The following is a 24,907-nucleotide window of genomic DNA, read 5'->3' on the forward strand; positions in this document are numbered from 1 at the left end:
GCCTGCCCGCCCCCCCACCCAGTCAGCCAGCTGCCCGTGTCCTCTGCCAGCCACTGTTCCCTGTCTACCAGCCAAGCTGCGAAGCAGTCTAGGACATTGTGTCCAGAGAGAGGTTCTAGCAGCCCCCCTCCCCCTACCCCGGCTGACCCATAGCACTGACCTGACCCCCCCACATACACACCCCGGGCTGTGGGCCAATCTGGCCTGTCCCCAGCATTGGCATGAACAAGAGGCCAGAGCTGCCCTCACAGAGGCTAGCACAGCCCTTCTGCTAGCTATACCCAACCCCTGGCACGGAAGAGGGGGGGCCCTGCTCCCATGCACACCCCCTGCCCAGAAGATCTCAAGTGTCCCATAAGACAGGCTCCCAGGCTGGGCTTCTCCTTTCCTGCCTTTGGCTTTTTCTTTCCCCCTCTTCCTGTCGGAATGTCAGCTGACCCAGGCTGAGAGGCCTTCTCAGGGAACCAACTGCCTGCAGCCTTGTGCCCTGTGAGCTGGGCATAGCCTGGTCTCCTCAAATTACAGAGAAGAAAGCTGAGCGCTGCCTAGAGGGCCCGTGTCATGCAGGCTGCGACTCCACGGGGTCAAGGGCTTAGCACAGCTGGAAAGGGCAGTCTCACGAGGAGGGTGCCTGCTGACACGGGTGCCAAGTCCCCACTTAACTGCCCCCTCTCGAAGTGCCCCCAACCCCATGAAAAAGGGAGCTTTAGCCCCTTCTCGTAGAACCTGAAGCTCTGGTAGGTTTCTTCATTACATTATCATATTCCTTATTTGCTCATCAGCTGTAATTGATAAGCTGAGCTAGGGAGGAGAGCAGCCCAGCTTCTGCTGAGCCGGGGCCTGCAATGTAGCAGGAGGCCGTGGATATTTGTGGGAATGAATAATGGAATACTGTCTGGGTCTTTCAATCCAGCTGGCATTGCTGTGTGTTCATTTGAACCCAGGGTGTTATAGATTGAACCACGATTCTCAGATCTCAGGCTCTCCAATAGCTAGGATTACAGGCATGAGTCACGAGCACTGGGGTCTCCCTATCCTTTTGCTTTTAAGTTGTATTTATTTCATTGTTCAAAGTTGTAGCAAGGATTGATTTTTAGTGGAACTGTGTTAGAATAGAGAGAAATAGGAAAAGAGAGAGAAACATTCTGCTGCCTTTCAGGAAAGGTGAGCTGAAGATTGCTGTTGATTTTTTTGAGATGGGCGCGTCTTACTAGCTTGGCCTAGCCTGGTCCTAAACTTGAGATCTTCTTGTCTCCTTCTCGAAGGGCTGGGATTATAAGCATGTGCCATCATACTTGGCTCTTGACTCCTCTGACCTTGAGACTTGTTCCTCTTCTACCTCCCCACTCCCTGCTCCCCACCCCCCTCCGGGCCTCTCTATACCAGCTTCCCCTTGACATTTAGATAGCTCCCTCTTTCATCAAACATTTCCCCCACTGGCTTCTATCAATGCTCTGGAAAGTTCTGGAGCTGGATCAGAGCCTTCCTGGATGCTCATTGCTCTTTGGACATCCTTTTATCATGACCCCATTGGGTGTTGAAGTCAGGTTGCCTGGCTTAGATTTCCATTCCATTTTCCCACCACTAGAACCTTCCATCTATGTCTTCCCCATGGGTCTGGGTCTGTCCCTCGGGAGTCTAGCTCAGGGTCTGGCACAAAGGAGGGTCTCTGGAAGTTTGTTGATTGAATATAGGAGATGAACTCTGCCTCCACTGAGAAAGCAACTGGGAGATAAAAATCTCACCCACCCCGAGGTGGGTGGAAAGACCAAAGATACAGCCCTGACTACCTCCTCAAGGCTATTTGTTGTTGTTGTTGGCTGTGGGGCCTGAACTCAGGGTCTGAGTGCTGTCCCTGAGCTCTTTTGCTCAAGGTTAGTGCTCTACTTCTTTAAGCCACAGCTCTACTTCCAGTTTTTCTCACTGGAGATAAGATTCTCACAGACTCTTCTGCCCAGGCTGGCATTGAACCGAGATCCTCAGATCTCAGCTAAGATTACAGGCATGAGCCCCTAGGCACCGGGCTTAAGGCTATTCTATAGTGCTGTTTGGGGCATACCAGATTGCTTTCTCTCTCTCTCTGTCTTTCTCACTTGCTTGTGATGCTGGGCCTTCTGCATACTAGGCCAGGCAAGTGTTCTACCAGTGGAGCTTCATCCTCAACCCAGGCTCCACTGAGTTTTGGATATTGCATGTGGAGCTAGAAAACCTGGCTGTCCAGTCCACTGGCCTGGCATTTGTTTTCTGCTCAGACTCACCGAGCCCATCCCAGCCAGCACAAATTGATCATGTTCTTGTGGTCCTTTCCAGGGGCCTTGCCCGGGGTCCAGCCCACCATTTTCTCCCCTTCTCCCTATGGAAGGTGTGACAGTACCTAGGGTCTTCCTAAGGTCCTCACAAGGGCACGAAGAGGTGCTGGGCTAGGAAGAGACCAGATGGCCTAACTGGACGAGGGCCTAGCCCCATGTTCCTTGTCGTCCAAATGAGATGAATGTCAAGTGAGGTCCCAGGTGACACAGTAAATTGGCGGCTTTGAAGACCTAGAACCCATTTCTTTTGCTGACATGAACTTCCCCTCAGTCAAAACCCAGGGGATCAGCAGACTCATTGCTCAGCAGCTTAGAAACTTCCTGGCTGGGGACCAGCTGCTCACAGGCCCTGGTCGGAAGCAGCAATCGGCTGGGCTGGCCAGACAGGAAAGGAAGAGAGAGTGTGCCATCCACCGCCATCACTCCTAGAGAGGTGGCAGCGCCACCACACAGTGCGAGTCCTTGGCCCCAGGGCTCTGACTCAGGCAGGGAATGGGGTTCGCTGTGACTCACCCCACCTGCCTGTCTCCCTCGTCAGAAGAAACTCCCAGAAGCTTTCCGGGACCCAGGTCAAGGGCCTGGTCCATCCTGGGGAGGGGGCAAGCAGAGCCCCTGGAAAGTAGAGTTGACATAGTTGCAGGAAACTTTCTTGGGGAGAAGGGCAGCGGCTTTTCACCTGGGCAGCAGCAGCCCAGGCTGTGCTTGGAGAATTGCAGTCTCCATTTCCAGCCTAGCCAGTCCCGCTGCTGGCTGGCTTGGGGTTTGGTCCTATTTGCTGACGCAGGGAAGCGGATAGGACTGGGCTGGCCAGTGGTGTTTGAGGATGGACAATAATGGCTGTGATGATGAAAACGATACTGTCCTGTTTATTCCAGAATTGCCAGGGTGTTTCACGTTCGCAAGGATGTACAATTATATCCCCATTTTAGAGATGAGGAAATGAGGTATTAAAGTGGGTGGAATGAAGCTGGGTGCCAGTGGTTCAGGCCTGTAATCCTAGTTACTCAGGAAGGAGGCTGAGATCTGAGGGCCAAGGTTCAAAGTCAGCCTAGGCAGGAAAGTCTGTGAGACTCTATCTCCAATTAACCACCAGAAAAACGGGAGTAGAGCTGTGGAGCAAAGTGGTAGAGCTCTAGCCTTAAGCAAAAGAGCTTAGGGAGGGGCTGGGAAGGTGGCTTAGTGGTAGAGTGCTTGCCTAGCATGCATGAATCCCTGAGTTTGAGTCCTCAGTACCACATAAACAGAAAAAGCTGGAAGGGGCACTGTGGCTCATGTGGTAGAGTGCTAGCCTTAAGCAAAAGCAGCTCAGGGACGGCGCCCAGGACCTGAGTTCAAGACCCCAAGACTGGCCAAAAAAAAAAAAAAAAAGCTCAGGGACAGCGCCCAGGCCCTGACTTCAAGCCCTACGACCATGACAATTAATAGTTTGCTCAAGGTGCCCCAGCTAGGGAGTAGCAGGAATGGGATTGGAATCTAGCTAGGTCCTTGGCCCCTTGTGTTTGGGATGATAAACAGGAAGGAGTAAGTAGTTGAGGGGCCATCACCCATACCTGGTACCCTCAGCTGTAGCTTGTGCAAAAGTCTTCTGATGGGCTTTCCTGGGGAGGGACATGGCCTTCTTTTTCTGTTTGTGGTCCTACCTCCTCCAGCAAGCCTTCCAGGATCTGTGGAATCCCAGGTCCCTTGCATAAACCAGTCTTGAACCTGCTTTCTTTCATGTAGTCCCAGGGCAGAGCAGATCCAACTGATTTTGTAAATTGCACAGATAAGGCTTTTATTGTTGTTGTCTGTAGGGCTTGAACTCAGGTCCTGGGTGCTGTCCCTGGGCTCTTTTACTCAAGGCTAGTGCTCTACCACTTTAAGCTATAGCTCCACTTCCGGTTTTCTAGTGGTTAATTGGAGACTTCCTGCCTAGCCCGGCTTTGTACTGTGATCCTCAGATCTCAACCTCCTGAGTAGCTGGGACTATAGGCATGAGCCACCAGTGCCCGCCCAGCTGAGACTTTTTTTTTTTTTTTTTTTTGAGGATGAGGCTTTTATGGGCAAGCTCTGAGTCTTCTAGAATATTCCTTCTTCCCCTGTTGGAGGGCAGGGGCCCCAGGCAACCTTTTACTGACCCAAGTCTTTTACCTTGCTTTGGTGAATAGAGGTAGGAATGTATAACAGGGATCTCTTCTGCATGTCTGCCTTGAGGACTGAGGGGCTTCTTCAAATCTGTAATGTGGGTACCTTGAGGCAGACTGATCCAGAAGGTAAGTTTTAGCACCTGAGCTGGCATCGTCCAGGCCCTTCAGGTCTAGGCGTGGAGCACTGGCCGAGTCAGGAGCTGTGTTCATAGTAATGTAAGTAGGAGTGAATGGGCTGAGGCTGTGCTATTTGCACCCCAGGCCCCTGGCTCCATGGAGAGTTCTAGTTTCTAGGACAGCTTACATGCTTGGGTGGGGAAGAATGTTTGCAAAGTGAGGGGCCTGAAGACACCCCACACTTCTTTTTTTTTTTTTGCGGGTCGTGGGCCTGAACTCTGGGCCTGGGCGCTGTCCCTCAGCTCTTCAGCTCAAGGCTAGCGCTCTACCACTTGAGCCACAGTGCCACTTCCGGCTTTTTCTGTTTATGTGGTGCTGAGGAATCAAACCCAGGGCCTCATGAATGCAAGGCGAGCACTCTACCACTGAGCCACCTTCCCAGCCCCATGACACCCCACACTTCTGATACCTTCTCAACTCAACCTGGAGGTGTCAAGGTGCACCCTCTACCCTATTTTTCTTCTAGTGTCATTACTGCGGCTTGAATTCAGGGTCTAGGCACTTTTCAGCTTTTTTTTTTCTTTGTTGGTCATGGGGCTTGAACTCTGGGCCTGGGCGCTGTCCCTCAGCTCTTCAGCTCAAGGCAAGCACTCTACCACTTGAGCTACAGCGCCACTTCTGGTTTTCTGGTGGTTTATTGGAGATAGGAGTATCATGGTCTCTCCTGCCCGGGCTGGCTTTGAACCGTGATCCTTAGATCTCAGCCTCCTGAGTAGCTAGGATTACAGGCGTGAGCCACCAGCGCCCAGCCTTTTCAGCTTTTTCTACTTGAAGACAGAACTTTTTGTTGTTGTTGTTGGTCGTGGGGCTTGAACTCTGGGCTTGGGTGCTCTCCCTGTGCTCTTCAGCTCAAGGTGAGCGCTCTACCGCTTGAGCCACAGCGCCACTTCCGGTTTTCTAGTGTTTTATTGGAGATAAGAGTCTCATGAACTTTCCTGCTCAGGCAGGCTTTTAACTGTGATCCTCAGATCTCAGCCTCCTGAATAGCTAGGATTACAGGTGTGAGCCATCGGCGCCCGGCAAGGATAGAACTCTTGAACTACACCCCCACATCTGGCTTTCTGGTAGTTAATTGGAGATAAGAGTCTCATGGACTTTGGAGCCTGGATTGGCTTTGAATTACCATCCTCAGACCTCAGCCTCCTGAGTAGCTAGGGTTACAAGCATGAGCCACTGGCTCCTGGCTATGACTTTTTTTTTTTTTGGTCTGTTGTGGGCTTGAACTCAGGGCCTGGACACTGTCCCTTAGCTCTTCAGCGAGTGCTCTACCATTTGAGCTACAGCACCACTTCCAGTTTTCTGGTGGTTAATTGAAGATGAATCTCACTGACTTTCCTGCTCGAGCTGGCTTTGAACCACAATCCTCAGATCTCAGCCTCCTGGACAACTAGGATTACAGGTGTGAGCCATTAGCGCCCAGCCTGGCTGACTCATCTCCAATTAACCACCAAACAGCTGTGGAGCTATGGCTCAAGTGGTAGAGCACCAGACTTGGGCAAAGCTCCAACACACACACACACACACACACACACACCAGACACACACCAGACACACACACACACACACACACACACACACACACACACACCAGATTTCCAGCTTTAGCACTTCCTGGATAATCTAACTTGAGCCTATTCTCTTATGACCCCTTCATGACTAGGTTTCTGTGAAATTGGAGTCAACAAGAATACTCTTGCCAGTCCTTGGGTAGCATTAATGGCACTGGCTCAGGGACAGAAACATGGCTCTGGGAGGGGCGGTGGGTTGCTGAGATCTTAAGGAAATCAGCTAATGACAGCAAAATGGATGGCTTTTAGTCCTGGCTCAGGCAGTGCTGGAAGTGCCTGGCCCAAGAAAATGGCTGAGAATTTGGGACCTGGCTTTGGTGGTTTTTTTTGGTCCGGTTGTAGGGCCTGAACCCTGGGCCTGGGCGCTGTCCCTCAGCTCTTCAGCTCACACTCTACCACTTGAGCCACAGTGCCACTTCCGGCTTTTTTCTGCTTATGTGGTGCTGAGGAATGGAACCCAGGGCCTCATGCATGCAAGGCAAGCACTCTACCACTGAGCCACCTTCCCAGCCCCTGGCTTTTTTTCCATCCATTCCTCATTATAAGCCAAGTGACAGTACAGATGGGTCAATGTTAGATTGAGGGCAGGCAGGTGACTTTTTTTTTTTTGGGGGGGGCGGTGGTGGTGTCAGTACTGGGGCCTTTGTGCTTAAGGCCAGCACTCTATCACTTCAGCCACAGCTCTGCTTTTTGAAGGTTAGTTGAAGATACGAGCCTCATGGATTTCTCTGCCTAGGCTCGCTTTGAACTACAATCCTCAGACCTCAGCACGCTCAGCAGCCAGGATTACAGGCATGAGCCACTGGTGCCCGGATCACAGGTGACACCTAAATGAGCCAGAGGTACCCCAGTGGAAAAGGACCAAGGTAGTGGGCACATGAATGGTCAATAATGTCCCGTCACTGAGGCTGACTAACGGAGCCATAACCAAAAGAGACCCCAGAAACCAAACAAACCAGGAAGAAGCCGAAGGGTATTATATATCATGCTTTTAATACAAACTTAAAAAAATCTGGAACAATATAAACTGTACAGATTTGATCAATCTTTTTGTGTTTTTTTTTTAAACTAAATCTCTAAACACACCAATGTCCCATTCCAAAATATTGCACAACATTCTGAATACAAAACGTCTGATTGTATTCCTCCTTCACTAAAGAAAAACAGGTCATTTCCCTGCACCCCTAGCTCCTCTGCGGCTGTCCCAACATCCCCTTCCCATCCCCAAAGACTGAAGAATCTATCCAGAGTGCTCTGCGCTGCGGAAAGGCCACCCTTCTGAACAGACAGTTTTCCATTCTTTACAAAATAATCCCCCGTGTGACTGGTTCCCGGGGAAGGAGGACAGAGACAGAGGATAGGAAAAGGGGAGAAAAAGGTTTTATTCTCCTCTCTTTTTATTTTAAAGTTTGTTTTTCCTGAAAAAATATCAGTTTATCTCCTTTTTTTTAAGAAAAAATCCTGAAAAGAAAAAAATGTACGGTTCTTACGTTAGAAATATACATATATTATATATACCTCTTACATTTTACAAATGTAGCAAATTATCAATACAAACGGACACCAAGAAATGTAAAAAATAAAAAAAAAGTCCTATGAAACCAGGTACATTGTAGTGCAGAATTGTGTGGTTTTTTTCTTCTTTTTCCTTTAAAAAAAATAAAGTTGAAGCAAAAATGCCTGGATTTGAGACAAGACAGACTGAGCTGGGCATGGAAGCCCAGCGCTGGAGTCACGGGCCTCAACACTCATTTTTCTTCTTTTAAAGGGGGCTTGGACCCCTTCCCCCTACCTCGCCCAGCCCGGTGCGGGGAGGGGGGGCCGGTGTGCATGGGTACGGGGGGGGGACTGGGAAGCGGGGATAAGGCAGCGCCCAACCTGTCCCAGAGAGAAGCCATCTGCCTGGGGCCTGTCACCTGTGCGTCAGCCAAGGACAAGAGAGGGTGGCCGGGCCCGGGCGGGCCCCTGAGGTGGAAGGAACAGATGGAGCTGGGCGCAGAGCAGGCTCCGCCCGCTGGGGAGGTAGTGCTGGTGTCCACTGCAGGGAGAGGCTGGCAGTGTCTGTCTGGGCCCTCTCCACGGCCACAGCAGTTCCACTTGGGGTCCCTGGTGCTAAGTACTCGTAGGCCAAAGCATGGTGGTTTGGAGCTGCTCCTGGGTCAGAGAAAACCCTCCCTTCTAGAGGCGGGGGAGCAAGGGGACCGCTGTGACCCCAGGGCCTTGTGCCATCCAGCCTGGCCTTCCCAGGAGACCGGGCCTCACAGCGTCCGAGCCCCGAGGGGGGATGGCATGGGACAGCAACTCAGCAGCTGTTAAGCAGGGCACAGAGGTGCGCGAGCGCCTCCACGCCAGGCTCAGTGCCACGGGACACGGACACACATACACACGCGCGCGCGCGCGCGCGCGCGCACGCACACACACACACACACACACACACGGCACTGACTGGGAACTCCTGCTCTGCCTGCCGGGGGCTCAAGTCACGTGACCGGGCCAGGGCCGTGGGGCGTGTGGGTGTCGGAGGTTGGGGGGTTTTCCCCGTCTTGGAGCAAACCATTTAAAAAAAAAATTTTTTTTGGTCAAAAAACAACAAACCAAAGTGCAGATCCCTCAGTGTGGGGGACCCCCCGCAACCCCTCCCGGGAGGCTCTCAGGCTCGGACACACATCACCTCGCGGTGTGGACACCCCTGCAAGAGGGCTGACACCCCAACCTCGGGGTCACCTTGGAGAGTCACATCCAGAGGGGAAGCTCCACATGGCTCGGAATCCTTTAGCACGGGAGAGAAAACACAGACACATACACATGCTCTGCCCCGCCCCGCCCCGCCCCGCCCCACCCCGCCCCCTTGGCATGGATCAATAGATGGACCTCCGGGGCCAGGAGAGTATGGTGGGATGGGGCCAAAGGACAGAGATGAAAAGCATTTCAACGAGACACAGTGCGACCCTCCCTGTAGTCATCAGGACACTAGCTGCACAGGGGAGGGTGTTCAGTGGCCAGCTGAGGTTGGATGGCTTTGAGGACAGCCGGGTGACATGCAGTGAGTGACACAGGGCCAGCCTCTCCCCCTGCTCTGGGGAGAGGTGTGGCTCTAGCTGCTGCCCTTCCTTCCCGGTGAGCACGAATGCATGAATGCGACCATCCTTAAAGGAGTGTGAAGGAGGGAGGGAGGGAGGGAGCTGCGAGTCACAGCTGGGCCATTCTTCGCACAGGAAGCCACTAATTAACGATGGTATAAGGAAAACTACGTGTAAAAAAGAAAAAAAAGGAAAAATACAAAACCCAAATCAACCGAATAAATCAGAGGCAGGCAGGAAAATGTCAAGTGGTGGAGTTAAACACAATTCGGTGCTCTGAGCCCTTCCCACTCCTCGCCCGAGCCCCGGATCTTTCTTCTAGAAGCGAGAGGGAAAAGATGGAACCTCTTCTTGGATCGTTTTCTTGCCCTCGTGTTTTTGGCCTTTCCTTTCTCTTTTCCCTGGTCTGGAGCGCTCCTGGCCTGACAGGCGGGGGGCGGTCAGTTGGCCAGCACCACGGGCTGGAATGGCTGGCTGGGGTACTGCATGCTGTTCAGGTTGTAGCTGAGGCCTTCCACGAAGGGCGTCTTCTCCAGGAAGAGGCTGTTAGCGCCACCTCCGAACACCTGGGCCACGTCGAAGCTGCCGCCGCTACCGCCACCACTGCAGGTGCCAGCCCCGCCGCCCTGGCCATCAGCCCCATCAAAGAAGAGGCTGGGTGAGCCACCACCGTTGTAGACAAACTCCTTGGCATTGGGTGAGAGCTGGGACTGTGGGGCCGCGTTGGCCGCCATGAAGTTCAGTGAATGCATAGATAAAGACAGGCTCTTGTGCTTCTGCAGGTTGGTGGTGGGCGAGCGGGCGACACGAGGTTGTTGCTGTGCTGGCTGCTGGCCGCTGGCCCCGCTGCTGGCCACACCCCCCCCACCCGACGCCCCACCACCTTTCTTCATCTTGGTGGAGCCAAATTTGGTGGCAGCGAAGGAGGCGGTGGTGAAGGTGATGGGCTGGGAGGAACGGGGGATGAAGGTGGGGCTGGGGGACTGGCCGAAGGATGGAGACGGGGAGTTGGACAGGGAGCTGTTCTGGCTGCTGATGGGTACAAATACCTGGGCATCAGGGTTGAAGCTGCTCTTGATCTCCTTGTCCAGCTCGGGGGTCCCGCCGCCCTCGCTATCGTCCAGGTATAGAACTTTCACAGTGCCCTTCTCCCCGATCTGGTAGGACACCTCAAAAGGGTCGATCCAGACGCTCAGCTCCTCCGGCACGTTGGCCCGCACATCCTCCACTGCCAGGCCACTTCGCTTGGCAGCCAGCTCCACCACAGGGTCCACCATCTCCCCTATGTGGACACAGCGGAAGCCAGAACCCTTCAATGGCTTGTCAGGATACCAGTGGCCCTCATATTTCTTCTTCAAAAGCCGCTCTAGCTCCTCCCCAAACAGGTCTGCCCGGCGGCGGGGCAGCTTGTTGTACAAATATGAGATGATGAAGTTCAGAGCCACTTTGATCTCCAGCTGCATGATCCTTTTCTAGGCGGGCGATCAGCTCAGCTCACATGCACGGGCCAAGGTCAGTGGCAGGAGATACAAAGCGGGCAGCCTTGAGCTGCAAAGAGTTCTGGGAAATGAGAAAGTAGAAAGGCGTCATGAATACACAGGCAAAAAGAAAGTAGTGGTGATTGACGGTGAGTCAGAAAAACAAGAGGCACCAGTGGTTCATGCCTGTAATCCTTGCTACTCAAGAGGTTGAGGTTTGAGGATCATGGCAAACAAATCCCCAAGATACTTATCTCTAATTAACCAGCAAAAAAAGCCAGAAGCAGAGCATCGGTGGCTCACACCTGCAATCCTAGCTACTCAGGAGGCTGAGATCTGAGGATCGCGGTTCAAAGCCAGCTGGGGCAGGAAGGTCCTAAGACTCTTATCTCCAATAAGCCACTCAGAAAACTGGAAGTGGCGCTGTGGCTCAAGTGAGCTAAAGAGCTGAGGGATAGTATCCAGGCCCAGAGTTCAAGCCCCATGACTTACAAAATAAATAAATAAAAGAAAAAGAAAAATGAAGACAGAAAAGCGCTTGCTGCGGATCGCTCAGATCCCAGGCCAATTTCTGCCGCACCAGTATCTCCCCTTCAGTCACACAAGGCGAACATCAGAGAGGAAGTCTCATGCTGAACTCGATCATTAGCAGACACTTGATAAACAAGTACAACTGGGCACTTGTGGTCATGCCTGTAATCCAAGCTACTCAGAAGGCCGAGATCTGAGGATTGTGGTTAGAAGCCAGTCCCAGCTATCAAGTCTGTGAGATTCGTTTTTTTAAATAACTTTTTCTTATTGTGAAAATACTGTACAGAGGGGTTACAATTACATGAGCAAGGCAATGAGTACATTTCTTATCTAGCATTGTTGCCTCCTCCTTTGTTTTTCCCCTACCATCTCTTCCCTCCCACCTCCACAACTAGTCTCCCCACCCCACCTCCACCCTAAATTGTAAAGTTCATTTTTCCACATAGCGTCTTGTACATCTGTGAGATTCTTTTATCTCCAATAAACCACCAGGAAACTAGAAGTGGGGCTATGGCTCAAGTGGTAGAGTGCTAGCCTTGTGCATAAAACGCCCAGGGACAACTTTCAGGCCCTGAGTTCAAGCCCCACAACTGACAGGAAAAAAAAAATTCCATTTTCAGCCACTTTTATATCTCAGGTTTTCATGAACGATACTACAAAAGAAAGAAAAAGCCAGGCCGCTAATTACAGCTGAAGAAGGCCGCAACTGTCTCTACAATGACTCAGTAAAGTTCTGCCCCCAAACTGTCACAGGCCAAGATGTAAGTTTAAAATCTTGAGCTGTCCTCTTTAAATGGACAGGGATACAGGTCACCGAGCAGGAAGGAGTACTGCCAACACCACTGGGGCCCGGGCTGCATTCACATCCATCTGTCATCCTAAGCCCCGTGGGTGTGTGGGCTTTGGACTCAGTGTGGGTTTACAGAACTGACTTAAGAATTCCAAGCCAGGCCTGGTGGCTCATGTCTGTAATTCTGGCAACTTAGGAGGCCAAGATTTGAGGATCAAAGTTCAAAGACAGCCCAAGCTGGAAAGTCCATGAGACTCTCACCTACCAATAAGCTGGCAGAGGAGCCTGTGGTTCAAGTGGTAGAGCACAAGTCCTGAGCTAAAGAAGCCTGGGGACAGCGCCTAGCCCCCGAGCCAGCATAGAGAAACAAAAAATCAAGGTGTTCTGTAGTGTGACTAGAGCTTAAACACTTCCATCCAGAGAGCCTCTGAGAGTGGGGAGAAGACCATGATCACCAGGAAAACGGTAAGATCTGCCACAATCAGGGAAGTGGTCAACAAGGAAATCACCCACCAGGGGGCTGGCCCAGGGAAGTGGAGGAAAGGAACTGGAAGCAGAGTTGTCCAGGTCAGTGAGATCAAGAGCAACAGTCATGTGGTCCATAGGAATCCCTGAGGTTCCTAAGTGATGAGGGTGGCAGAGGGAAGAAATTTTCCACTAGCCTCCAGCGGGGGACCCCATCACCACCCGGTCTCCCAAGGGCTGTCTGACCACCTGTCCTCATCACAGGATCAGATTTACCAAGGGTTTGGACTGCCCTGCAGAGGAGGCAGTCCAGGATAAGCACCGAGATGGTTATTTTGGGATTCTCTCGCAGCCAGACCTCGCTAAGGTCAGAAAGGTTTACTCCTTAGGTGTCCTGTTTCAGGAAGATGATCTGTGAGGTCCCCAGGGCCAGTGAACCAGCCATCCTCAGCCCATCGGGAGGAACTGAAGTGAAAAGGGCCACGCCTGAGGGGAGGCAGGACCAGAGCATGTCCATTCCATAACCAGACCTGTCTCTGGGCAAGGTTATGTTGCTGAGCTGATCGACCCAAGGGCATCTTCTGTTCTGGAAATTACTCAGCTCAGGACATGATTTTGATGACAACCTCTTCTGGTTCCAGCAGAAACTATACAGATACTAATTCCAAACTTGGAGATCTCCAAGATTTTGAAGACCTGCCCTAACACAGTTCCGTACTTTTAGGACTGACTCTAGGCAATGATTCCTGAGGTGAGCGTGACTGAGAAGGTACACAGGGCCAATCTAATGCTGTAGAGTAGCATAAGACAGTGGCCGGGTCATTCCAGGCAGAGAGGGAGCCGTGGGCATAAGCGTGGTGACTGTGGCCCTCCCCAAACCTGCCACGGACACTCAGTATTCAGGAAATCCTGATTCCCTTCTCATCCCAGGCTCTAACACAGACTTGGTTTCAAATTTCTTCAAATGTCCATTCATGATTAAGGCAGATCAGCCCAGCGCCGATGGCTCATGCCTGTAATCCTACTACTCAGGAGGCTGAGATCTGAGGATTGCAGTTCAAAACTAGGCCGGGCAGGAAACTCCGTGAAACTATTATCTCCAATCAACCACCAGAAAACCAGGAAGTGGCATTGTGGCTCAAGTGGTAGAGCACTAGCCTTGAGCTGAGGGACAGCACTCAGACCCAGACTTCAAGACCCATGACTGACCAAAAAAACAAAAAAAAAAAAAACTGGAAGTGGTGCTGTGGTTCAAGTGGTGAGTGCTCACCTTGAGCTGAAGAGCTGAGGGACAGTGCCCAGGCCCAGAGTTTAAGTCCCATCACTGACAAAAAACAAAGAAAAAAAACAGATCAGGGCCTGGGAAGGTGGCTCAGTGGTAGAGCGTTTGCCTTGTATGCATGAGGCCCTGGGTTCGATTCCTCGGCACCACATAAACAAAAAGAAAAAAGCCGGAAGTGGCGCTGTGGCTCAAGTGGTAGAGCGCTAGCCTTGAGCTGAAGAGCTGAGGGACAGCGCCCAGGCCCCACAACCAGACCCCCCCCCCCAAAAAAAAAAAAAAAAAAAAAAGAATCTCATGGGTTTTTCTGCCTGGGCTGGCTTCAAACCACAATCCTCAGATCTCAGCCTCCTGAGTAGTAGATAACAGGCATGAACCTATGGCACCCAGCCTAGCTTTTTCTGTTGATGTGGTAGTGAGGAATCAATGCTAGGCAAGCACTTGTTACCACTAAGCCACATTCCCAGCTCCTTCACAACTTTTTTTTTTTGGTCAGTCATGGGGCTGAACTCTGGGACTGGGCGCTGTCCCTCAGCTCTTCATCTCAATGCCAGCACCCTCCCACTTGAGCCACAGCGCCACTTCCAGCTTTTTTCTTCTTGCTTATGTGGTTCTGAGAAATTGAACCCAGGGCCTCAGGCATGCAAGGCAAGCACTCTGCCACTGAGCCACCTTCCCAGCCCCGAGATTCTTATCTCTAATAAACTACTCAGAAAAAGCTAGAAGTGGTGCTGTGGCTTAAGTGGTAGAATACTACTCGAGCACAAAGAGGCTCAGGGACAGAAATCATGCCCTAAGTTCAAGCTCCAAGACCAGCAAAAAAATAAATAAAAAAAAAATTAAAAAAAGAATGAATAAAAATGAAGTAAAATTGGTGTGTGTGTGTGCTGGGGCACTGGGGCTTGAACTCAGGGTCACATACTCTCACTTGCCTTTTTTCACTCATAGATGGTACTCTACTCCTTATCCATGCATTTAGTTAAATAAAATACATCTCCCATCTTTTTTTTTTTTCCCTTGGCCCAAGGCTTGAACTCTGGGCTTGGGCGCTGTCCCTGAGGTACTTTTGCTCAAGACTAGTACTCTGCTACTTGAGCCACAGCACCACTTCCAGTTTTTTTCTGAGTAGTTTATTGGAGATAAGAGTCTCACAGACATTCTTGCCCAGGCTGGCTTTGGACCATGATTCTCAGATGTCAGCCTCCTGAGTAACTAGGAATATAGGCGTGAGTCACTGGTGCCTGGCAAGTAAAATAGACTTCAAGTCACTATATGACATTTAATAGTCCAAGGCAGTTAGTAAAGGCTTCCACATTTTCCCAGGTCTCCTCATACTTTGCTGTATAACTTTCCTTCTAAGTTAACAGCCTCTGAATAGTACAGCTTCAAAATGAGAGCCTTTTAAATGTAGGCTAAAGTCTTTGGGAAATAACCCTCCCACCCCCAAATACAATAGAACCACTGTCATCAGCCCTGTCTAGTGAGCCATTTTCTGCAGTATAAGCAACTAAAGCTGCACACCAGTTTATACTTCAGCGACGCTGCTGCATAAATAAGGAAACGGAATGCCACCTTTGCTTCTTTAGCTGCACAACAGGCCAGGCCACATGGTTATGAGGTGCAAACTACAAAAACGCCAGACAACAAGGATGGGATTTTCTGCTCCATCAGCTCAAGCTCTAATTCTGACTTCAAGAAGCTTATGGAACACAGGATTAGTGGCTAGTGCTGTCTTGTCTTCAGCTAAAGATAGGGGAGACCACTGAGATGAGTTTGTTCATTTTTTAGAAAGTGACAAGTCTAAAGCTTACATAGAAAATATTTATGGAAGTGGTAAGCTTAGAAAGGTTAGAAAGAACTTTTTTTTTTCCTATCTTTTTTTTCTTCCCTTTTTTGGGTGCCAGTCCTGGGGCTTAAACTCAAGGTGTGGACCACTTGAGCCACAGAGCCACTTCTGGCTTTTTCTGAGTCTCATGGGCTTTTCTGCCCACACACTGGCTTCCGAGTGTGATCCTCAGAACTCAGCCTCCTGAGTAGTTGGGGTTACAGGGGTTAACCACCAGCACCTGGCTGCAAATAACAAATCTAGTAAGCAGACTTATTAAGCAGCTGCAGAGGACTCTTCAGATCTGCTCCAGCAAGAAAGAAGAGAAGAGAGAGAAGAGAAGAGAAGAGAAGAGAAGAGAAGAGAAGAGAAGAGAAGAGAAGAGAAGAGAAGAGAAGAGAAGAGGACAGTAACAAAGCTTCTTCCTTGTCAATGTGTTAAAAAGTTGCAAGAGCAAATCGGGTGCTGATTGAAAGCTTCAGTCTTCACTCGTTTACTTCCGGCCAGTGAGCTCTGCTTTGGCCGCGGAGTGGACCCGGGTTCTGGGCGAGGGGAGAAGCGGGGAGGGCACGAAGGCGGCCTCGTCAATCACCAAAACGCAAGGCACCATTTCAAAGGAAAAAGCAAAAGAAAAAAAGGTGCCTGCGTTGTCAACCGGGAAAGGAGATGAATGGCGAAGGAGTCTTCTGGGTCCCAGACCTACACACACTCTGACACTTCCAGCCCCCGGCTCCCCGCGGGCCCGCACGCCCGGATTCCGGGGAGCGTGGGCAGGGGCCCAGTCAGTTGCGGCGAGGCCCGCGGCTGGGCGTCCCCGGCAGGCTGGACCGGCCGTCCCGGAGGCCGAGGCTGGTGCTCGGCCGGCTTCCAGGACTCGAGCCTCCAGCACCCCGCACGCCATTTCCCCCCGAACACAGCGCAGGCCTCGGGGGGCCCGGGGGGAACGGTGATGGTGGTGGTGGTGGTGTCCGCCTTTCTCAAGATCCGGGCGACTGTGCTCTGCACCCGGGGGGGCCCTGCACCCCGGGAGCCGGAGCCCTTCCCTTCCCGCCCCCACCCCGCGCGTGACCTACTTTCGGTACACGCTCCGTTTTCCCGCGCACTGCGCATGCCCGGCAGAGGGACCCAGCCGAGGGTCGGAGCGGAGGAAAAGTTTCCGATGCACATGCGCAGTGGGGCGACGGGCGGGCGCCCCCTCCCACCGCCGGCGAGCCGTACAAGGCCTTGCTGGCCGCCGGCGCCTCCAGCTCTCCGCCTGCCCCCGGCCCGGGCTCCCCGAGGGCCCGGACTTTCCCCGCGTCTCGTCCTGACCTCCCACGCTGGCTGCATTAGGGATGTGCATCGAATGGGTTTTTTTGCGGGTGAAGGGGGTGAGCGGGCGGGGCAAGGCCGCGTCCTCGCTTTAGCTGAACCCCAGGAGCCGTCTGGGGGCCGGCTGGAGGTGGGCGCCGCGGGTTTGCCTTGCAGGAACACCCAATGGCTCGGCTCCAGCACCCCGCAGCCAGGAAAGGCAGGGCAGGAATCAGACCCCGTTCTCTTGGCCTCTCGGCCAAAGAAATTCCCAGTTGAGCTGTGGGTGGGGAGGCAAGGGGGCGAGCCTCACCCCACTTGTAATCCAAGTCTGGGTAACCAGACCCAGGTAGGGGAAAAGGGAAAAAAAAGGTCTCCAGGCAGGGAAGGGAAAACTGTATACATCTGAAACCCGAGCATCTCCTAATACTTAAGATTCTGTGTGCGAGTCTCCTCCCACGGCAAGGCCTACCCCACGACGAGACTCACCAGGTCCTGGGCAAAGCTCCCCTCCAGGGTGTTAAACCTCCCTAATCCTTCCTCCCACACAAGCTGCTTTCACCGATGCTCGAGAGACAGATGGGGGCAGGAGCCCGAAAAAGCAATAGGGGTGTTTTTCTGGGAAATCGGAGATGAGGGACCTACTCAGAGTAAGATGAGGGGAAGGAGAAACAAACGCATATAGGTTAGATGCCGTTCAGGCCCTAGAAACCCTGCCTGCTGGTCCCCAAGTTGTCCCCAGGGGAAGGGAGGGCCTGCAGGCTGTCCCTCCTTTGCTTCCCCAGAATTCTGGTCCAGGGTTCGGGTCCCCTCCAGCCTCTGGAGGGGAGTTAAGGAGTAGGGTGCCAGTTCTCCTAGATGCCTCACCTAGATGAATCGACTCACTGGCATAGCTCTAGAGGTACTTCTGTTTTTGTTTTCCACCCGGTTTTCCCTCAAAAGCACATTAGAGGATAAAGAGCTCAAGCTGAAAGGAATTCAAGCTCAGGATCCCAAAGGGCAGTTCCACTAACGGGTCCCATCACCAAACATGGGGTATCGGACCCCCCTCTCCCTTCCATCCCTCCGGCTCCAGCGGACCAGAAAGAACTCGTATTCATAATCACCACCACCACCACCACCCCTTCCCCGGCTGCAGACGGGAAAAGCAGCAGAAAAACAAGGCCTGGATCCCCCCCACACCCTCTTTCCTTCCTCGGGTTTATTTAACGGCGGTGGGAGTTAGGTTTCTTTGCATAACAAGGAAATAAATCAAGCGAATATTCTGGAGAGCTGGCCTCGGGAAGGGAAGGGAGGTAATGCACCCCACTCCAGAGGCCACCCTTGGAAGTGAGAGAGCAGAACGGGGATAAATGTGGGTACCCAGGACCGGAGAGGGGCGCTCAGAGGAAAAGTGGGGGGGGGGCTCGAGGCAAATGCTGACCGGGCGGCGGAGGGTCCCCCAAGCCGGGGAGCCGGAGCGGGCGGGGTGGGAGGCGGTCGAGCAGGTGGGTGTCAGGGTGCCCCCCCTCCCCACAGGTCCCCGCACTCACTCGGGTGTCCGCGACGGCGGCGGGGCGGCGTGCCGGCCACGGGGCGGCTTCTCCGGCCGGCCAGGGTGGTCCTGAGCGCGGGGCGCACGCCGACGGCTCTCCGGGGCTGCCCGGGTGCCGCAGAGCCGGGGTTCGAGGTGTCCTCTTCGTGGTTGAGAGTTGGGGGCCAGAAGAGGGCTGTGACTCGGACTCTTTATTGAATTCTTTCAGCCTTCCGGAGGTCGGGTTTGGCGGCCCGGGGCCGAGGACGGGCGGGTGGACGGGGCCGGCGGCGTCGGCCCGGGGATGGTACACCGAGAGTGGTTTGCGTTGGGGAGCGGAGGACGGAAGGGTTGTAGCCGACGGGCAGGTCCTGCTTTTCGGGCCACGCGTCGCCCGTGCCACCGCACTCAGTCCCGCCGGAGACTCGCTCCTTCCCGCGCCCCGGCCCGAAGTGAGCAAAGTCAATGAAAAGTTTCACCCTTAGCAACCCTGCGCAGGGATCCGGCTTCCCCGCCCCGGCGTGATGCGTCCCTCCGCCCTGCCGGGGCGGGGCCGGGCGCCGGGCCGGAACTACTTTCCTGCCTGTGGCCGCTTAACTCTTAGCGCCCGGGTGTGGGGCCGCCCTTGGGGACCCGGGTGTGCCCTGCATCTTTCCTTAGGGACGCCCAGATTCGGCCCCCCGACCCTGCCGTGCGTGCAGCCACCTTCGGAACGAGGCTTCCCCCTCCTCTTCCCATCACAGTGTTGCCAGGCTGTCCCCCCCCCCCCTCAGCGTGTAGGGTGCTTTCCCCAGGAGGCCCGAGCTTGGTGGGGGCAGGGACCATGCTGGGATGCAGTGGGCGCCCCAGGACCGTCCCGGGGCGCAGGGGCACTTGCCCTGGATGCATTGGGTGGGTGAATGTCGTGGGGGGCAGGACCGTCCTCCAAGGCCACCTTCGCGCGTGGCTCCAGGTCTGTCGGTACGGCTGTCCTGCAGCGCGCACCTCGTTCCTTCTCGGATGGAGGAAACTGGGGGCCCCAAGGAGAGCTTTAGAAATGTTTCTGTACTCAGGTTGGCCCTAGCATTCTTACCGCTGCAACAACGCACCTTTGTGGAGGAACTTAGTAACAAGGAGGGAGGGCGAGGGGGTGGGTAATCTGAGGCCTGGAGACCCTTGTGCGGGAGGAAGTCAAGCCAAAGAGGGAGCCAGAAAGCCAAGGAAAAGAGCCAAGCACCACGATTAACCGTCTACAGCGCGCCCCCTCCTTCCGATCCCCACTCCCAGCGCCTGAGTTCCCTGCGCCAGGAGAAGGCCAGGGCCAGCGCCACGCGTGTGCGGAGCGGCCGCGGACACCCCAGCTAGAGATCCCCATAGGGGGTACAAGTGAGCCGCAGGTCTAGCAATCAATTGTCCCGCGGTACCCGCGCAGGGCGAGGCGGCCTTGCACACTTGCACACCCGACGATGTGTCTGTCGGGAGGTGAGGCCGGGCTGGCGGAGTGATGGAGGGGTGCGCTAGGCCCACGGGGGCCTGGACCTCTGTGTCGGTGCGGGGCACAGCTAGTTGGAGGGTAGGGAGGGCTCGTGCTCGGCTGAGGACACAGGCGGACTGGACTGACAGATGGAGGGGCCCCGGGGACGCAGGTCTTTCACAGGAATCATCTGCCCTTTGGAATGTCCCTTCCCCGATCCTCCGCCTCCCTGGGTTATTCTCATTCTTGGCAGCTGCGGACCCCACGTGGGGTGGTGGTGAGGTCGCAAAGTTTCCACTTACAAACAGTTTGCATCTTACTTTTCTTGCTCACATTTTGGGGGGAGGGGGTGGGAGAGGCAAGGGCTGAGGTTTTAAATTCGCTCTCCTTGGTTGCAGTAGAGCAACGCCAAGCTGGAGGGCAAAACACCGAGACCGACGGGGCGGGAGAGGGGGGCGGGGAGGCGAGGAGCGCGCCGGCCCTCCCCCACACCGAGCGCTCCAGCCCCGGGCACCTCCTGGGACTACTTGCTTCGTGCGTCAGCGAGTGGCACAGCGTCACGCACACGCCTCCTCGGCCTTTCCTGGCTTCGGCCCCCCCCCCCCCTTTCTCCCCAGTTCTCCACATCTCCTCCCCGCCTGCGCGTCCCACCTTGGCAGTGAGACAACTCTGCCCTCAAAGCTAAAAATTGACTAACGGGGTAGCAACAGACCTCTGATTGGTCGGCGAGTGAGGCGGCGCGGCGTCTGATTGGGTTGTGTATGTAACCACTAGGAATGAGCGGTAGGTAGCCTGTGCTTTGCGCAAGGCATGCTGGTATTTGTAGTCATTAATTAGAGCCAGTCACGGAAAGATGAGGGAGAGCTGGAATGATCCTGTCCTAGAGTACCTCGGGAAGAAGGGATGGTGTTCGTGTTAGCAGATATAGGTAGACATCTGCTACCATTCCGCGCAGGCTGAAGATGGAAGTTTCTGCGTGATCCCGCTTGTGTTTAAATCTCTCTTGCAGTGCTGGAAACACAGGCCTTGGGCAGTACCACTAAACCCCGAGAAATCCAGCCTTCTCGGCGATTTGGAGCTCTGGGTGAAGGGTTAGAATATAAATAGAAGACAAAGTAAAGGGGGAAAAGGTATCAGCTCTTTCCTAACTGAAGATGTCTCGATTTATCATGTGGTGAGGATTTTTTTTTCTACCCCAGCATGTGATTTCATCTTGCCAAGGCATAATTATGAGTTCCTACTCAAACATGCCACATTCACCTCCCATTTTGAATAATCATCTGTTGTAAAGGTACACACCTTCAAAACAGTGAGTTCTGGGAGCAACCCAGTGCAGAGCAACTCCTCTGTCTGAGTAATGCATGTTATGCCAGGTGTTTTGGTGCCAGTGACAAGTCAGACTGGTCATAATTGGCTCCAATTAACTCAGGATGAATCACTAATATAAACACACAATCAGGGTAAAAAATTTTGTATGGTTTCATTGAAGTTATGTGTCATTGAGGCTATCTAGGAAAATAGTCTGTAGTTTGATTCTTCAAATATACTTCTGTAGCTGGGCAGGAGCAGACAACCACAACAGAAACTGGCACTGGGAAAGTGGCTCCTGAGGGCAAATGATTTGCTTTGTGTGTGCCAGTATTGGGATTTGAACTTGGGAGTCTGGGTGCTGTCCTTTAGCATTTTCACTCAAGGCAAACACTCTACTACTTGATTCACACCTCCACTGCTCCCTTTTTGGTGGTTAATTTAAGTCTAATGGACTTCCTTACCCAGGCTAGCTTTGAACCACTATCTTCCAGACTTCAATCTTCTAAGTAGCTAGGACCATAGGCTTGAGCTACCAGCACCCATCTACAAAAACTTTATATGAGGCCTTTTCTTTCTGCTAGTACTGGGGCTTGAGCTTGGTGCTTGGGCACTGTCCCTGAACTCTTTTGCTCAGGCTAGTGCTTTATCACTTGAGCTACAGCTTTTTGTGGTTAACTGGAGATAAAGAGTCTCTTGAGCTTATCCTGCTTAGGTTGGCTTCAAACTGCAATATTCAGATCTCACCTCCTCAGTAACTAGAATTACAGGTGTGAGCCACTGACTGGTGACTGGCATAAGGCCTTCTTAGTAAGGGTCAGGTACCTAATGAAATTTAATCTTCACCACTTACAAGGAAGGCATGATTATCCAGAAATACAGAGGGACTAAATGACTTGATAGATAAAGGTCAACAGTGGAGCAGAATAGAAATATAAAGCCCCCCTCCCCTTTTTTTTTCAGTCGTGGGGCTTGAATTCTGGGCTTGGGTGCTACATTCTTCAGCTCAAGGCAAGAGCTCTACCACTAGAGCCACAGCGCCACTTCTGGTTTTCTGGTGGTTAATTGGAGATGTGTCTCAGGGACTTTCCTCTCTGGGCTGGCTTTGAACCGCAATCCTCAGATCTCAGCCTCCTTAGTAGCTAGGATTACAGGCATGAATCAGCACCCGGCATATATATATATACATATATATATATATTCTTTAAAAAATATGTATTTTAAAAGAGTAAGCATACATGCATTAGTAATGTTGTCATTCTTACAATCCTGGCTGCTTCAGAGGCTAAAGCAGAAGAACCTAAGTTGGAGGTCAATCTTGGGAATATATAGCTAAGACCCTAGATTGGGGCGGGGGGGGGGGGGGGGGGGGGGGGGGAGGGAAGCAATGTTGAAGGGATTAAATGGCCACATATTTTCAGAGTACATGTATGACAAAATGCAGAAGCATACCAATTCTTTTTAAGAGCCTAGAAAACTGAATATAATAGCAATACTAATCATACATTTAGGAAAGAGAACATTTCTCAGAGCTGACTATGAGTTCAATTATTTCAACTACATCTAGGCAGGTAGCAGTGCTTACTTCAATAATGGAAATGAATACCAGTAATTATGACTAGATAGTTATTTTTGGTTTTTTTGTCAGTCGTGGGGCTTGAACTCAGATCTCAGCCTCCTGAGCAGCTAGGATTATAGGTGTGAGCAACTGGCACCTGGCTGACTAGGTGGTTATTAAGTAGCAGAAGGCTAGTGAGCTAGCTTGCTGGTAGACTTGCATGAATATAAGCCCTGAACTTGATACCACGCAACTCCAGAAACAAAATGCAACTGTATTTTTTTTTTGTAAGATTACTGATTTACAAAACATTTGAACTCAAAACATTCAATTCACCAACACTAAGGCAATTGTGTGTGTATGTGTATATTTTTTGCCAGTCATGGGGTCTGGGCACTGTCCCTGAGCTGCATTTGCTCAAGGCTAGCACTCTACCACTTGAGCCACAGCACCACTTCTGACTTTTTCTGCTTATGTGGTACTGAGGAATCAACTCTACCACTAAACCACATTCCCAGCATATATATATATATATTTCTTTCCAGTTATTTAATTGGAAATGTCTCCCAGACTTTTCTGCTTAGACTGGCTTTGAATCTAGATCCTCAGATCTCAACCTCTTAAGTAGCTAAGTGGCATGAGCCACCTGAAAATGATCTTGACTCCACCTGATGCTTTAGAACTTTCCAAATACATCACCAGGCTCAAGACTTTTCCTGTTGTGTCTCCCACACACATGCCCTGTCCACCCTGTCCTATTTGGTATCTTTCACAGTTCAGTTTGTTCTCTGGTGTCTTTACTTGTTATTCCTACAACACTGAATACTTGGGCTCTGCTGGGCAGAATGCAGCTTCAGAGATGCCAGTCAATCAGTTTGCGAAGCACACATAGAATGCCGTGTGGGAGTACAAAGGGAAGTTAAGATTGCGGGTTGGGAGACATCTGAGGACATATTTGGCTCAGGTCTGAAGGATGAGTAGGAGGTAGCTGAGCAAGACTGGGTGGGGAGCAGCACTTTAGAGAAATCAACAGATAAAAAAAAATAAAACACATTACCCAGGTGTGGTGGCTCAAGCCTATAATCCTAGCTACTTGGGAGAGGGAGACGGGATTGTGGTTTGAAACCAGTTTGGACAAAAAAATTTGAGAGGTTCCATCTTACTCAGTGTCTGGGTGTAGTGGCACATGCCTGTCATACCAGCAATAGGAAGCACAAGGGATCCCAACCAAAGTCTGCATAAAGCAGGACCCTCTCTCAAAACTAATTAAGGCAGGAGGTTGAGATGTGAAGAAGAAAGGTCTTTGTGACTTCATCTCTCATCACCAGCAAAAATTACTAGACTGGAGGCATGACTGAAGTGGTAATGTGCAAGCCATGAGCAAGAAAGCCAAGTGAGACTCTGGGAGTTCAAGTCCCAGTATTGGGATGTATACACAAAAATTCCCAAACTGGTACAGTGGCTGTCTCTAATCCTCACTTTGGAAGGTTGAGATCGAGAGGTTGGCAGTTTGAGGCCAGCCTGGGTATACCCATGAGATTCCTTCTCTATCAGTATGTGGGCACAATGGCATGCTCCTATTATCCAAATATAGCAGGGAAGTATAAAATACAGCTGTGGTCCAGGCAATAACCCTATCTCCAGTGCAAAAACAGGCTGACGGTGGTTCAAGTGGTGGAGTGCCTCATCAGGAAGAACAAGGCAGAGTCCAAACTCCAGTTCTGGAAAAAAAATTCTCAAAGGAAGCATGGGCGCAAAGCAAGAATCGATGAACTTAAAACAGTAACAAAAGAAGTGGCTGGCCTTGGGCTGGGAAGGTGGCTCAGTGGTAGAGCGCTTGCCTTGCATGCCTGAGGCCCTGGGTTCGATTCCTCAGCACCACATAAGCAAAAAGAAAAAAGCCGGAAGTGGCGCTGTGGCTCAAGTGGTAGAGCGCTAGCCTTGAGCTGAAGAGCTGAGGGACAGCACCCAAGCCCAGAGTTCAGGCCCCATGACCGGGCCCCAAAAAAAAAAAAAAACAAAAAACAAAAGAAGTGGCTGGCCTTGAGTTCCTTCTTGTTAGCCAGAGAACAAGGTACTACTTCATGAATCCTACCATCTCTATGCAGAGCCATCAATTCCTAGATGAGTGAAAAGAGATTCCTGAAGTTCAAGGAC

General features: G+C 52.1%; 1 protein-coding gene across 1 annotated transcript; it reads right to left on the reverse strand.

Annotated features, from left to right (window-relative positions):
- Positions 1–7,154: 7,154 nt before the first annotated feature.
- Tob2 (transducer of ERBB2, 2) lies at positions 7,155–18,968 on the reverse strand. Its single transcript, XM_042697979.1, has 2 exons — positions 18,451–18,968; positions 7,155–10,820 (listed from the first exon to the last, which is right to left on the reverse strand). Exon 2 carries the CDS (start codon positions 10,721–10,723, stop codon positions 9,701–9,703), a length of 1,023 nt encoding a protein of 340 aa, XP_042553913.1. The 5' UTR covers positions 10,724–10,820; positions 18,451–18,968; the 3' UTR covers positions 7,155–9,700.
- Positions 18,969–24,907: the final 5,939 nt, after the last annotated feature.

This window comes from Dipodomys spectabilis, unplaced genomic scaffold (genome assembly GCF_019054845.1).
Source record: "Dipodomys spectabilis isolate Male_0828 unplaced genomic scaffold, ASM1905484v1 ptg000230l, whole genome shotgun sequence".
In the NCBI taxonomy this organism is placed as follows: Eukaryota; Metazoa; Chordata; class Mammalia; order Rodentia; family Heteromyidae; genus Dipodomys; species Dipodomys spectabilis.

Excerpts from the sequence above, each read along its gene's own strand:
- Tob2 (XM_042697979.1), bottom strand. The coding sequence starts at position 10,723 with ATGCAGCTGGAGATCAAAGTGGCTCTGAACTTCATCATCTCATATTTG.